This window comes from Neofelis nebulosa, chromosome 2 (assembly GCF_028018385.1).
Source record: "Neofelis nebulosa isolate mNeoNeb1 chromosome 2, mNeoNeb1.pri, whole genome shotgun sequence".
NCBI lineage: Eukaryota > Metazoa > Chordata > Mammalia > Carnivora > Felidae > Neofelis > Neofelis nebulosa.
In genome coordinates, this window is record NC_080783.1 from 164,391,519 (window position 1) to 164,406,154 (window position 14,636).

General features: G+C 34.5%; 1 protein-coding gene across 11 annotated transcripts in view; it reads right to left on the reverse strand.

The window, feature by feature from the left end:
- Positions 1 to 14,636, reverse strand: part of LRRC7 (leucine rich repeat containing 7) — a 560,700-nt gene that overhangs the window by 283,008 nt on the left and 263,056 nt on the right. For all 11 annotated transcript variants that reach the window (XR_009258064.1, XR_009258063.1, XM_058717001.1 and 8 more), the window contains one exon: positions 5,635 to 5,713. Coding sequence is in view for 9 of the 11 variants with exons in the window: in XM_058717001.1 (XP_058572984.1) it covers positions 5,635 to 5,713 (79 nt within the window). In the remaining 2 variants the exon portion in view is untranslated. The remainder of the gene's footprint in view (positions 1 to 5,634; positions 5,714 to 14,636) is intronic.

A 14,636-nucleotide genomic window follows, 5' to 3' on the forward strand; every position in this document is an offset into this window, starting at 1 on the left:
GGGGACAATGAATTTTAAAATTTTCCTCAGTAATCTAGTATTTCAGTTTGAAAACCTATTATTTGGAAAATATATAAAGTCAGTAGCTATGCTAAAGAAGACATTTAATTCTATTGATTTTTAATTTTATGGTACAATTTTGTAGCTTCTAATAGAGACAATGGCCTCAGTTATCAATATTACCATTTACAGAGGAATGTACAATGATAAAGATGACAATCATGGATTGTCTTTATCCTTAATCCAAACTGATAGAACTTTTATCCAAGTGCTTCAATTAAATCTAACATTTTACACTAAGTTAGGGAGCTCACAATAATGAAATGCTTTTACTATCTAAAAGTAACTGATGATTTTCCACATTTGACTGATACAATGAATTCAAAGAAGAATGTCTGGGGCACCTGGGTGGCTCAGTCAGTTAAGCATGTGACTTCAGCTCAAGTCATGATCTCGCGCTCTGTGAGTTTAAGTCCCACGTAGGGCTCTGTGCTGACAGTTCAGATCCTGCGGCCTGCTTTGGATTCTGTGTCTCCCTCTCTCTCTGCCCCTCTCTCACTCACACTCTGTCTCTCAAAAATGAGTAAATGTTAGGGGCGCCTGGGTGGCTCAGTCGGTTGGGCCTCTGACTTTGGCTCAGGTCATGATCTCCCAGTCTGTGAGTTTGAGCCCCGTATCGGGCTCTGTGCTGATAGTTCAGAGCCTGGAGCCTGTTTCGGATTCTGTGCCTCCCTCTCTCTCTGACCCTCCCCCATTCATGCTCTGTCTCTCTCTGTCTCAAAAATAAATAAACGTAAAAAAATGAATAAATTTTCAAAAAAAATTTTCAATAAAAAATTAAAAAACAAAGAAATGTTTTATATATATTGGCAAATAATTCTTTAGTAAAGAAGCACATTCGTTTTATTAATCACTTAAATTAAAAGTGACATATTCAAACTACAAAAAAGAAAGTTTAATACAGCAAACACCCATATAATTTAGTGGTTGAGCACATGGGCATTGATGTCAAAAGACCTAGGTTTGAATCATAGTTCTTTTAGTTGTTACCTCTGTGACCTTGTAAATCTTTGTAAGATTCAATTTCCTTATTTGTAAAATGATGATGCTACTATCCACTTCCAGAGTTGCTCTAGTGATTAAATGATTATCTGCCCCATAGTAAGAACTCACTAAATGAGATCAATTATATTACTTGTCCTTGGTATTACTTTTATTCTGATCTTTCAATATTAACTACAATACTAATTTAAATACTTTTATTAATGTTATCTTTATTGTTAGAATAGGCAAATTAAGATTGGCCACCAACCTCCTTATTCCAATACTTTTTTCTAATTACATTTACTTTAGAAGTTAAATGAAAACCTATTTGACCCCTGATAGAATAGTTCAATCAAATTACATTACAGGTTTTATAAACTGTGATTAAGAAGTCAATGTAAAATCTTCTCTAACTGAAAAGATACTTTACATCTAAATATTTTATTTTATACATTGTAAAATTATAAAATTAATATTACTATTTTACAGTATAATTTGGAATATAAAGGGAAAAGAAAAAATTGCACATAAATCCACTTTCTTAACACAGCCATAATTACCATTTTAGGTATTCCTTTTTAAAAATTTTTATTATTTTTTAGTGTTTACTTGTTTTCGAGATGGAAGAGGGGGAGAGAGGGAGAATCAGAAGCAGACTTCAGGCTCTGAGCTATCAGCAAAGGGCCCAACGCAGGACTCAAACTCACAAACTGCAAGATCATGGCCTAAGCCAAAGTCAGACGCTTAACTGACTGAGCCACCCAGGTGGCTCCATTTTAGGTATTTCTAATCTATTTTCCAATTAAATGTTTTAACATCACTGAAAAATAGGATCATGATTTCTCCCTTTACTTTGTAATTATCTTTCAATTTTGCTATATAATCAGAATCACTACATAATCTATCTTTCAAACTAGGACATTTTTGAGAATTAAAAATGAGCTATTATTAATCATGTCACATCAAGTGGTATAAACTAGGATGATTTGAGCAAACAGAGACATATGGTTACCCTATATATAACCTTTGTATCCATCCAGTAGATGTACCATAATTTATTAGCAATGTCCTTATTGTTATGCATTAAAATGTGTCAAAATTTTCAAAATGTAGCTTTTAATTTAAACCAAAATCAAATGTTTCTTCAGAATTGGTGAAATACAGCAAAAGAATCCCAAGCATCTAAATACTATCTTAATGTGTTTCTATCTGTAAAAGGGTATACAGATAATGTTTACCTATTTCATAAGGTTACTGAAAAGATGAAAATGAAATAATGTATCTAAAAGTATGAGACATGATAGACTCTCAATAAATGTTGGTCCATGCTTTTCTCATTAAGTAGTTTTTATTTTCAATTTTCTCATGGTAATTTTCACCAATGACTTGGTTAAGGCATTCAGACTATACTATAAAGTTCACATCTAAAACTAAAACTAAAACTAAGATAATAATACTGAAAACTGTAACTTTTATATTCCAGGGTCTTTATGACTTACTGCTTCACAGAAATCTCGAGTCAAAGAAAATGAACAGAAAAGCAAGAGAGAAAAACCAATGAAACCAAAATACGGTGTTTTGAAAAGAGCAACAAAATTGACAAATCTCTGGTCAGACTGATCAAGCAAAAAAAAAGAAAGAAGACACAATTTATGGATTACAAGAATGGAAGAGAGAGCACCACTAGAGAACCTGTAGATATTTAAGGGCTGATAAAAGAACATTATAAAAATTAAGATGCCAATAAATTTGAAAATTTATATGAATGTACAATTCCTGAAAATCACAAACTATCAAAGATCACTCAAAAAAAAATAGGTAATTTCAATAGTTATTATGGTATTTAAATTTGTAATTAAAAAAATTCCCATTAAGAGAAGTCCAGGCTCAGATGGCTGTACTGTCAAATTCTACCAATATATGAGGAGGAAATAATTCTAATTCTGTACAAACTCTTATAGAAAATAGAAGAGAATGATTCCAAACTATTTTTATGAGGCCAGTTTTTACCCTGTTACCAAAGCCAGGCAAAGAAATTACAAGAAAAAAATTTCAGACTAATATGCTTCATGAATATAGATGGGAAATCCTCTACAAAATATTAGCAAATCAGAGCCATTAATTTATAAAAAAGTAATACTTCCTAATCAATTAAGGTTTATTCCTGGGATGCAAATTTGGATCATCATTCAAAAAACATTCAATGTAATTCACTATATCATTAGACTGAAGAAGAAAAAACACATCATCATGTCAACATGTTTGAAAAAAAGAGCTTTGACAAAATTCGATATCCATTAATAATAAAAAGTCTCAGCAAACCAGATATCAAAGATGTGGTGGACAGATTCCAAGGTAGCCTCCATGACCCTCACTTCCTGATGTTCCTGCTTTTGTATGATCTTCCTTAGAGTGTGATAAGAATTGTGACCTGCTTCTAATCAATGGAATATGGACTATATGATGCGATGTCACTCTCATAACTATATTATAATACTGTCTTGCTAGAAAATTAATTACTCAGCTGCTGGCCTTAAAGAAGCAAGCTGCTATGTTGTGGACTGCTTATGGAGAAGGTCAACATGGCTGGGAACTGTACAATAAATTCACTGAGCTATACATGCCATATGTAAAATATATCTTAAAAATCCTTTACAATTAGTATACTACTTAAATTGGTTTTTGTATTGAGTAATTTTTTATTAATTCCCAAATTACTTAATGCTTTTAGTTTTAGGCATTTTTTGATGAAGTAGGACATACTCATTCATCTTTTGAAAAGTTAAACATATGGAAGGAATTCAGAGACATAGTCAAACCACAGTCTTTAAGCTTCTTAAAGATATAAATTATCATCGGATTTCTACTCCCAAAGACCTTATCATGATTCCTAAATAAGATGAGCTATTAGAATTAAAGAAATAGAAGTCAAAACAATTCATCATATGCCCTGGATTATAACTCAAGTCAAGGACTTGGTTGCAGTCTTGGTGTGAAAAGTTACTAATGCCTATTCTTTGTTGAGAAAATTGCATCTGGTTTAAAAGTTTTGGAAAACACTTTTCACAGTTGTTTTTTTTTTTCCTTCCATACTCTTTTTAAGGTAGAAAAGTTGTTATTTTTCAAACATATCTTACTTCTTGATGTTCCACACTTTCTACTAAAGGCCTTAAATTATTTTACAAACCATTCACTGTAAAGATCTCCATCTAAACTTCTATCTCCTTCTTTTATATTCTGTTCCTAGTCTTATCTACAGACTCTTTTCATGATCCATAAAGAAACCATCCTCATTACTTACCTCTTCTTAACTATATTGATAAAAAATCTCCCTTCACACTCCCTTTGATAAACTTCCTTCGGTCTTCTAAAAACACTCCACTCATTAAATGCTTTTCTAGTGGGCTTCAGTTTTTCCTAGTCTCCCCAACTCCATACAGACAGAAGACTCAGGCTTTTTTTTTCAAATTCTATTATCAGTTTTTGTATAATTATAATGTCAGTCTTACTCTGAGACTACTTATCTGTGTCCCATACCATTGGATTGTTTTAATCTCTCCCAAATATTGCTACTACTGTCTTTCCAGGTTTTATTTCTACTTCTATTGTTAAGTGACTTTAACATTCAGATTCATGACTTATCCAATCCATTCACTCCATGGTTTCTTGACCTATTTGATTGCACAGCACACTGTATCCCTATGACATAACATTAATTTGCCAACATTGTCACATGCTGGCTCTCATCTTCCCATGGCATTTCTCTACTAACAGACCATAAGCCACAAATACCCATTTCTTTTTTTTTTAGATGATTTTCTTTTTCTCTTATGTTTATTTATTTATTTTGAGAGAGACAGAGAGTGCGAGTGGGGAAGGGACAAGAGAGAGGTTGAGAGAGAGAGAATCCCAAGCAGTCTCTGCAATGTCAGCACAGAGCTCAACATGGGGCTCTATCCCATGAACTCAACAGATCATGACCTGAGCTGAAATCAGGAGTCTGATGCTTAACTGACTGAACCACCCAGGCATTCCCACAAATACTCCATTTCTGATCACAGCATCTTTACCATCCAAGTCTTCCATTTTGTTATCCTCATAGAATTGTCTTTTTGCTCTTCCTGGTACACAAATACTCTCCTTATCTGGTCATACTTAATTCATTTTCCAGTCTGAACTACATGATCAACTATTTTCATGCACCTATCAATTTATTAACCTCTTGCACTCTCGTGAACTTTCATCACATCCTTAGTGTTAATTTTCCATCATGATCATAACTAATAACTGTTTCCTTAGTTTCAGTGCTCTTTCATGGAATGTTGCCTGAAAGGCACAGGAAAATGATGACATAGTCTGCTTCAAAGTAATGCCATCTTGTGCCGATTAGGCCTTCATCATTATTCAGCAAAGCTTTTAATCATCTTTTGTTAAACTATTCTGATTTCATTATTTTCCCCCATCATTCTGTTAAATTGAATTTTAAATGCATCATTTAAAACTCATTTGTTATGTGAATTTCCTTTATATGTGTACATTATTATCCAATGGAGACATTAATATAAATAAAATGTAATCATTCATACTCACTTAGAAATGGGATTGACACTGGCTTCAATAATTGTTAAACACTTACAACATTTAATGTTTTCTGGAAATTCTTGTACACCTAAAATGTAAACAAAGAAATAAATAAATAAAAAGGAACATGAAAATGTCCCAGCAAAAATTCTTCCAACTATAGTTCTAATATTAAGAATAATTAACTAAAATTATGAGTTAACATATAGTACAGATATAGTACAAATATACCATTAGAATAATCATTTAAATAAGTATAACAATGTAATAATATGTTAGTGTCCTATAATATATACATACATTTAAAAAATAAAATTTAAATGTTAAATAATATTTTAGCACAATGATACTTGGAAATTGGTTATAAATTGAAGACAATTGTATGCTCAGCATAAGATAGATCTTGAGTTTTTACTAATTTAAAGCAATAAAAATAACTAGGTATTTGATTATTAAGTGCTACTACTGTAGTAAGGGGATATCAGCAGATATAAGAAAACCTTGGCTTCTTTTATAAGATGGGAAGATTGAACATGTGAAAGATACATAGGGATGTATCACAAAACCAATAGATATTCCCAAACTAATGTGGGTCTCTAATAAATTTTATGCAATTCTTCTTGTTGGCTGCACAGAATGTAGTTCTACATCTGCCTGAAAGGGTGAAAAGGTGAACAACTCTTCATCGGGTCCTCTCTCCAGTCTCTGAGGCAGCCAGCCTGGCTCATCACCCTATCACTCTTAGAGAACTGCTCATCTGCTGTCGAAGTTGTGCTGTGGGCTATGTAACAGAAAAACAGGTCTTTCTACAAAACTGAAACTCAGTAAGCCACAAACCTAATCCATAAATGTGAGGGTCAAAGAAATAAAAGATGTGGAGGATATTTCAGTTGATACAAATGAATCAAATATAGTAGGTTATACAAGAGATAGAAGAGAGGGCAGCAATATGAAGCTATTCCTATATGTCTACAGTACTACCTGCTCTAAATTTTTGAAATTATTAAGGGGGTAATATTCCTATAAAGTACTAGACCTGCTCAGTATTTCATGTTTGACAAGAGGATAAGGAACATTTTGTGGCAGGATTTTGTTGAACTTTTTAATGATGGACAGTCAAGAAAGAAAACCACCACCTTCCAAGATTCCATTGACCTAGACCACCATGTCCACAGAACCTTGAAGCCCAGTGAAGCAGCAGGAGGACAGTCAAACCAAGACAGGTCATTTATCCACTGCAAAATAAGGGTACAAAAGAGGGTATGGAGACATTTCTCATGCTTTTTCTCCCTATGTGAAAGTTCATCAGAAACTATGCTGTCCTAAAGTTATTGCTTAAGTATTTTTGCTTCTTAGTTAAGAATCCAAGGAAGTGTAGGAGCTCTGTTACATACAAATTGAATGAGAAAAGCCAATTCTCTTTTTTGGAAAGGCCATAACATCTAGAGCCACCCTCATTAACTAGACCTGAATAAAATGGCAAAGAAATCAATATGTCAATCCTTGAGATGTCCTCAATATTTCTCCTATAGTATTTATATTTCCTTTGGATATCTGCAACCAACAGGTGGGTAAGGCTTCCTTTATGACTTTAGCTTTTTTGTTCAGCAACCAGTTGGGGCTCATTGCATACTGGTATACCTGATGCCTTATCTCTACACGTGCCTGCCTTCTTAATTATGTGTAAACCAAGACATAGAAGCAGAAGCAAATTAAAAAATAATTTTAAAGAAAAGATTGTATCTCTTTATCTTCTACTGAAAATGTAATTCCCTTTTGTGGTGAAAATACTACTAAATTATTTGTTTAAAAACATATTATGTTGTTTGTAGTTCAAACTTAAACTTATTCAGAGCTGAGTCTATTGGATTAAGATGTAATCCCAACTTCATCACTTACTGGTTGGGTAACCCATTTAAATGTTCAATGTCTACTATGAAAAATGCTGATTATATGAATGGTTTCAAAGACAGTTGTGGTGAGGATAGAGAGATAAAGCAGCAAAGCAATTGGCACAAGGTGCTGCATAAATGTTACCTATAATGATTAGAAATACAGAGAAGGGGCCAAGATGATGGAACAGCATGGAAATTTTTTTTGAGTCTCTCATCCCTGAAATACAGCCAGATCAACACTAAACCATCCTGCCCACCTAGAAAACTGATTTGAGGCTTAACAGAACAATCTGCACAACCAGAATCACAGAACTCAGCAGGTATGTGGCACGGAGAGGTGAACTGAGGGAGAAAGCTGCAGAGGGCAAGGAGCTGTTTTTGCTTGCAGAGAGAGGACAGACACAGGTGGGGAAAGAGTATGGAAAGCATCCCCCTTGCCCAAAAGCAGCTGCACAGAAAAGAAAGAGTACATGAGGGACTGAAAGAAAAAAAGGGAGAAAGAAGAAAGGAGAGGGTTTAAGTTCCATGAAGACTCCAAACAGGGGGAGCGTGGAGTCTGAAACTCCACAGCTTGATACCTGATGGAGCTATGGTGGTAAGAGCAAATCCCCAGGAGAAGAGAGTGAGGTCCAAGGGGTCCAATGGCCACATAGAGAGAGGTAGTTCATTGGCTGGGAGGGCATTTGGTAGAGGCTGTGTGGCCACCTGACTCTCAAAGGTCCCAACAGACACTGGAGAACAACCACATTCACTGGTGCTAGATCAAGGATGTTAAATAGGAAGCCTGGTGCCAGATGTGTGTTGTGATTTACCATAATCCTTCAAAGGCTACTGCTACACAATTGCATAAACTTTTTCTGGGCCGGGCTGGCACTCATCCACGGTCTCTGGGTATAGGCAGCAGCATTGTCCCACGATCGTTTCTGGGGGCAGGTGGGCACCTGGCCACTGCTCAGTGAAACCCTCCCCCAGAGGGTCAGAACAGGTCAAAGCCACAGTCCCTCAGAATGAGGGGTTGGGAAACACAGCCACATCTGAGATAAAACTCAGGAGGGAGGTGTCACCTGGCAACCTGATGGCTTGGTCACAGGCAGTGTAAAAGTGGGGAGTGGACAGACTCTGGAGACAAAGGAGAGGTGCACGACTGCTGGTTGGGACAGCACAGAGTTCCAATACTATAGACAGGGTAGCTGGGTGATACCATTTTCACCCCTCCTGCGCATGAACATGCACACCTACAGGAATTGCACAAACCACCCCAGTAAGCTAAGGAGCACCATCTAGTGGAGAATGGAGCCTTTACACTAAGCCCCGCACACGGGGCCAACCAGGCTCTTCAGGAACAACACAAGTCTCTCCACCTGCTTAGTTTATGGACTATAAAGTGCTTCATAGTTTGACTTCTAGGGGAAAAGGATGTAATTTCAATTGCACTTCAATCTATTTTCTGGTCCATCTATTCAGGTTTTTTTTTCCTTTTCTTATTCTTAAATACAGAAAGAGAAAAATTTATTTTTATTCTCCAATTCTTTTACAAATATTCTTCGTTAATTTTTTCTACTATATTTCTTACTTTTTTGTAAACTTCTAAAATTCTATTTTTTTCTTCCATCATTTTATTTTATTCTATTTCATTGTATTAACTTTTTCAAATTTTCAAACATTTTCCTCTTTTTTCCTCCCCCCCCTTTCTTATTTTTCCCTTTTTTCTCTAATCTATCAAGCTCCTTCCAACAACCAGACCAGGACAACCTAGGATCTAGCATCCTTTGTTTGATTTTTTTGTGTTGTTTTTAAGTTTTTATTTTTAATTTTTTTTACCATGTTAATTCCTTTTCTTCCAAAAATGATGAAACGAAGGAATTCACCCGAAAAAAAAAAAACAAAAAAAAAACAGGAAGAAATGTCAGCCAGGGACTTAATCAACACAGACACAAGCAAGATGTCTGAACCAGAATTTAGAATCATGATAGTAAGTATACTAGCTACAGATGCAAACAGATTAGAATCACTGTCTGTGGAGATAAAAACTAGTCAGGATGAAATAAAAAATGTTATAACTGAGCTGCAATCTCAAATAGATGCCACAGCAGCAAGGATGGATGAGGCAGAGCAGTGAATCAATGGTATAGAGGACAGACTTATAGAGAACAATGAAGCAGAAAAAAAGAGAGAGACTAAAGCAAAAGAGCATGATTTAAAAATTAGAGAAATCAGGGACTCATTAAGGAACAGCATCAGAATCATAGGGGGCCCAGAAGATGAAGAGAGAGAAAAAGGGGTAGAAGGAGTATGTGATCAAATCATAGTGGAAAACTTTCCTAACCTTGGGAAAGATACAGACATGAAAATCCAGGAAGTACAGAAGACTCCCATTAGATTCAACAAAAACTCACCATCAACAAGGCATATCATAGTCAAATTCACAAAATATTCAGGCAAGGAAAGAATCATGAAAGCATCAAGGGAAAAAGTCCTTAACCACAAGGGAAGACAGATCAGGTTTGCCGCAGACCTGTCCACAGAAACTTGGCAGGCCAGAAAGAAGTGGCAGGATATATTCAATGTGCTGAATCAGAAAAATATGCAGCCAAGAATTCTTTATCCAGCACACTGTCACTTAAAATAGAAAGAGAGATAAAAAGTTTCCCAGACAAACAAAAATTAAAGGAGTTTGTGACCACTAAGCCAGCCCTGCCAGAAATTTTAAGCGGGACTCTCTGAGGGGAGAAAAGATGGGGAAAACAAAGACCAAAAACAACAAAGACTGGAAATGATCAGAGAACACCACCAGAAACTCCAACTCTACGGGTAACATAATGGCAATAAATTCATATCTTACAGTATTCATTCTAAACATCAATAGGCTAAATGCTCCAATTAAAAGACATAGGGTAACAGAATGGGTAACAAAACAAGATCCATTTAAATGATGTTTACAACAAACCCACTTTAGACCTAAAGACACCTTCAGATTAAAAGTAAGGGGATGGAGAACCATCATGCTAACAGTCACCAAAAGAAAGCCAGAGTAGCCATACTTATATCAGATAATTTATACTTTAAAATAAAGACCATAACAAGAGATGAAGAAGGACATTATATAATAATGAAGGGGTCTATCCACCAAAAAGATCTAACAATTGTAAACATTTATGCTCCAAAGTTGGAACACCCAAATATATAAATCAGTGAATCACAAACATAAAGGAACTCATTGGTAATGATACCATAATACTAAGGGACTTCAACACTTCACTTACAGCAATAGACAGATCATCTAACACAAAATCAAGAAGGAAACAATGGCTTTGAATGACACACTGAACCTGATGGACTTAACAGATATATGCAGAACATTTCATCCTAAAGCAGTGGAATATACATTCTTCTCCAGTGCACATGGAATGTTCTCAAGAATAGATCACATACTGGGACACAAATCCACCCTCAACAAGTACAAAAAGATCAAGATCATACCATACATATTTTCAGACCATAACACTTTGTAACTCGAAATCAACCACAAGAAAAAATGTGGAAAGATAACAAATATTTGGATGAATGGATAAAAAGGATGTGGTATATATATATATATATATATATATATATATATATATATACAATGGAGTATTACTCAACAATCAAAAAGAATGAAACCTTGCCATTTGCAACTATGTGGATGGAACTGGAGGGTATGATGCTAAGCAAAATTAGTCAGTCAGAGGAAGACACACATCATATGACTTCACTCATATGAGGACTTTAAGATACAAAACAGGTGAGCAAAAGGGAAGGGAAGCAAAAGTCATATAAAAACAGGTAGGGGGACAAAATATAACAGACTCTTAGATACAGAGAACGAACAAAGGGTTACTTGGAGAGGTTGTGGGAGGGGGGATGGGCTAAATGGGTAAGGGGCATTAAGGAATCTACTCCTGAAATCATTGTTTCACCTTTTGCTAACTAAAAAAATAAATTATTAAAAAAAAAGGGAAATACAGTTGACCCCTGACTAACATGTGTTTGAACTACATGGGTCCATTTAAACATGGATTCTTTTTTGATAAATACATGCAGTACTGTAAATGCAGTCTCTCTTCTCTATGAATTTCTTAACATTTTCTTTTCTCTAGTTTATGTGATTGTAAGAATATAGTATTTAATACATTTGTATGTGTTGATTGGCTGTGTGTAATTGATAAGGCTTCTGGTCAATAGTATGCTATTAATAGTTCAGTTTTGGGAGAGTAAAAAGTTTTATGTGGATTTTCAACTGTGTAGGAATTGGCGCCCAACCCCTGTATTGTTCAAGGGTCAACAGTAAATGGAAGAAGACTGTGTCAGTCAACAAAGGAACCAAATATCAAAATGGGCTGGCTTGAGGTAACACATTTGTAAAATTTATCCACCTAAGAGAACACAACAAATAAATAGGAATTAGTGTGCTGAAGGATCCCTATAGCTAATCAATATAGTATCTGAGATAAATGTTCAAAGGTTTCCAGGGGGAACTTTACCATATATACTAATACATGGGCCCTAGAGTTTAAGTTCTAGAGCATAATTTTAACTTATAGTTTAACCTAAACATGAAGAGGTCGTTTATCAAAGAGTTAAAAGTACAGGTTGGAATCGTAACTGTGCTGTCATATCTCAGTGCTGTCACTTAACTAGATATTATTTTATATTATATTTGAGCATCACTTATTCATTTTTTGTCTAATTCAAAGAGTTGATCTGAGTATTAGATAGTAGGAAGGTAAAGAAATTAGTATGGCACTAGATATAATTCATATATTAATAAGAATTAAGGTAACTTACTCTTCTCTATACCACTGTGTAAAATAATTTATCTTAATAGTCTTATGGGGAAGATATATTAAGCAATATTATTTGCATTTTATGGATGACAAACCATACATTCACAAAGATTCGGTGACTTATTTAAATACTAATGGGTGTTTACAGATGAGAATGTATAAGGTAGGATTTAATTCAATTTTTTAACACTATATCTTTTATTCCTTTTTACTTCATTATGTTATTTCTTATTAAAATTACATTTGATTTGATTATAGAATCCACATCTTCATCAACCAGTCTTGGAAACTGATCTGTATGGTCCTCTGAAACACAGTGTTTTCAATTTATAAGAAAGGTGATATTTGTTTTACATAGATATATGGTAGATATATAGATAGACAGATAGATAGATAGATAGATAGATAGATACACATACACACACACACACACACACACACACACATTTTCTATCATGAACTTTGTTTAGATTTTCAAATGTATTCATCCTGAAGTAGAGGGATACATATCCTGTACTTCAACAACACATATACTTCAATCATATTAATTTGTGATTACTATAGGAAGTGGGCTCAAACATTTGTAGGCCATTACAATTCAAGTTCTACTCCCTGTTTTTCAGCTGAGATAACACATAAACTTTCTAACACAGGCCCATAAGGAACTCTCTTCTAAGGCCATGAAGAGTTCACTTTTGGGAATCCCTGGAGATTCAGGCTCATTATGTTTAGAATAGATTCAAACCTAGGCTGAAATGCCATATGTTCACTTCAGTAACTATATCACAAAACCTATTTTGAATATGTTCATAGAAATACCATCAAATGAAAAATTAGATTTCTGCATTCTGAATTTAAAACAGAAATAAATGTTTAATGTAATGGAATGATCAAAATTGCATTAACAGAATATTAATACCTTGAAGTAGAAAAGATATGATTGACTATCTTATCTGATTAATTGTGGGGTTTTGTTTTGTTTTGTTTTTCCCTTCCTTTAAAAAAAATGGGTTCAAAAAGTTCCTGCTCAACTTTCAAAATTATTCAGGAACTTATGCCCTTTGTGGGTTATTCATTCTTGTCCTTTTTCCTGCTGCTTCTATCTCAGTCATTCTTCCAGAGGGTGTGCAGAAGAAGGGAAAGGGGAGAATTCTGAAATCAATCAAATATGGATCTTTCCTGTGTAGCATGATAGAAAATTAAAAGTCATTAAGTTTAGTATATATCTGGTTAATTGCTTTTATTTGGAGTATCTTATCTATAACTAATGCAGACATCTAAGTCTTGATAATGATCTTAAACCTATAAGTAATATAGTTTTCAGATTTATTTAATTATAAAAAAGATTATTGGTGTCAAAATAAAAATCAAAACTCAAGTGTTTTTAAAATCTTGGGTTAGGCTTTAAGTAGGTTTTAAGTTGGCAATAAAGTATGAAAGCAAATGTTTTTCCCCTGCAATAGATAAGTTTAGAAGTCTAAATGTAGCAAACAATTTTGTCATTCTCACACATAGAGCCTAACAAGAATAAGAGCAACATTGATCCTTATGATCATAAATGAAAGGCAAACCTGAGTGTAAGACATTTACATAACATATAAACTGTTTTTGAATCTTACTTTCTGAATATATTTATTTAATGTGTTATAATTTTTACCTGTCCTCATCCACTCTCTCACCTAAATCTTCAGTCTAAATATCATCCATAAAAATACATTTATATTCAATGATCTACATGATAATTTATTTAGCTATTTTAGGACATGTAGCTCTCCTTAATACCTAGCATTTTAGATTATATAATGTCTGAAATGAAATGATACTCAAAAAATAATAAGACATGGTACTTGCTTATAAGTTGAAGATTCACTGATTTACCATCTTATTGTATATTTGATATTCTCTGATATTTGAGTCGTTAACTATAATAATAAGGTCCCTGAGAGAAATGGGTCATTTCATATATTAGACAAATATTTGAATACTTATTCTGTTAAGAACTGTACTAAATATTGGGGATATAGGAGCTCCTGGGTGGCTCAGTCGGTTAAGCATCCGACTTCGGCTCAGGTCATGATCTCACAGTTCGTGAGTTCAAGCCCTGCGTCGGACTCTGTGCCGACAGCTCAGTGCCTGGAGCCTGCTTCAGAATCTGTGTCTCCCTCTCTCTCTTCCCCTCCCCCACTCATTTTCCCTCTCTCTCGCTCTCTCTCTCTCAAAAATAAACATTAAAAAAATATTGGGGATATAGCATGAAAAAGAAGGACACATTCTCTTCATTTGTGGAGCTTAT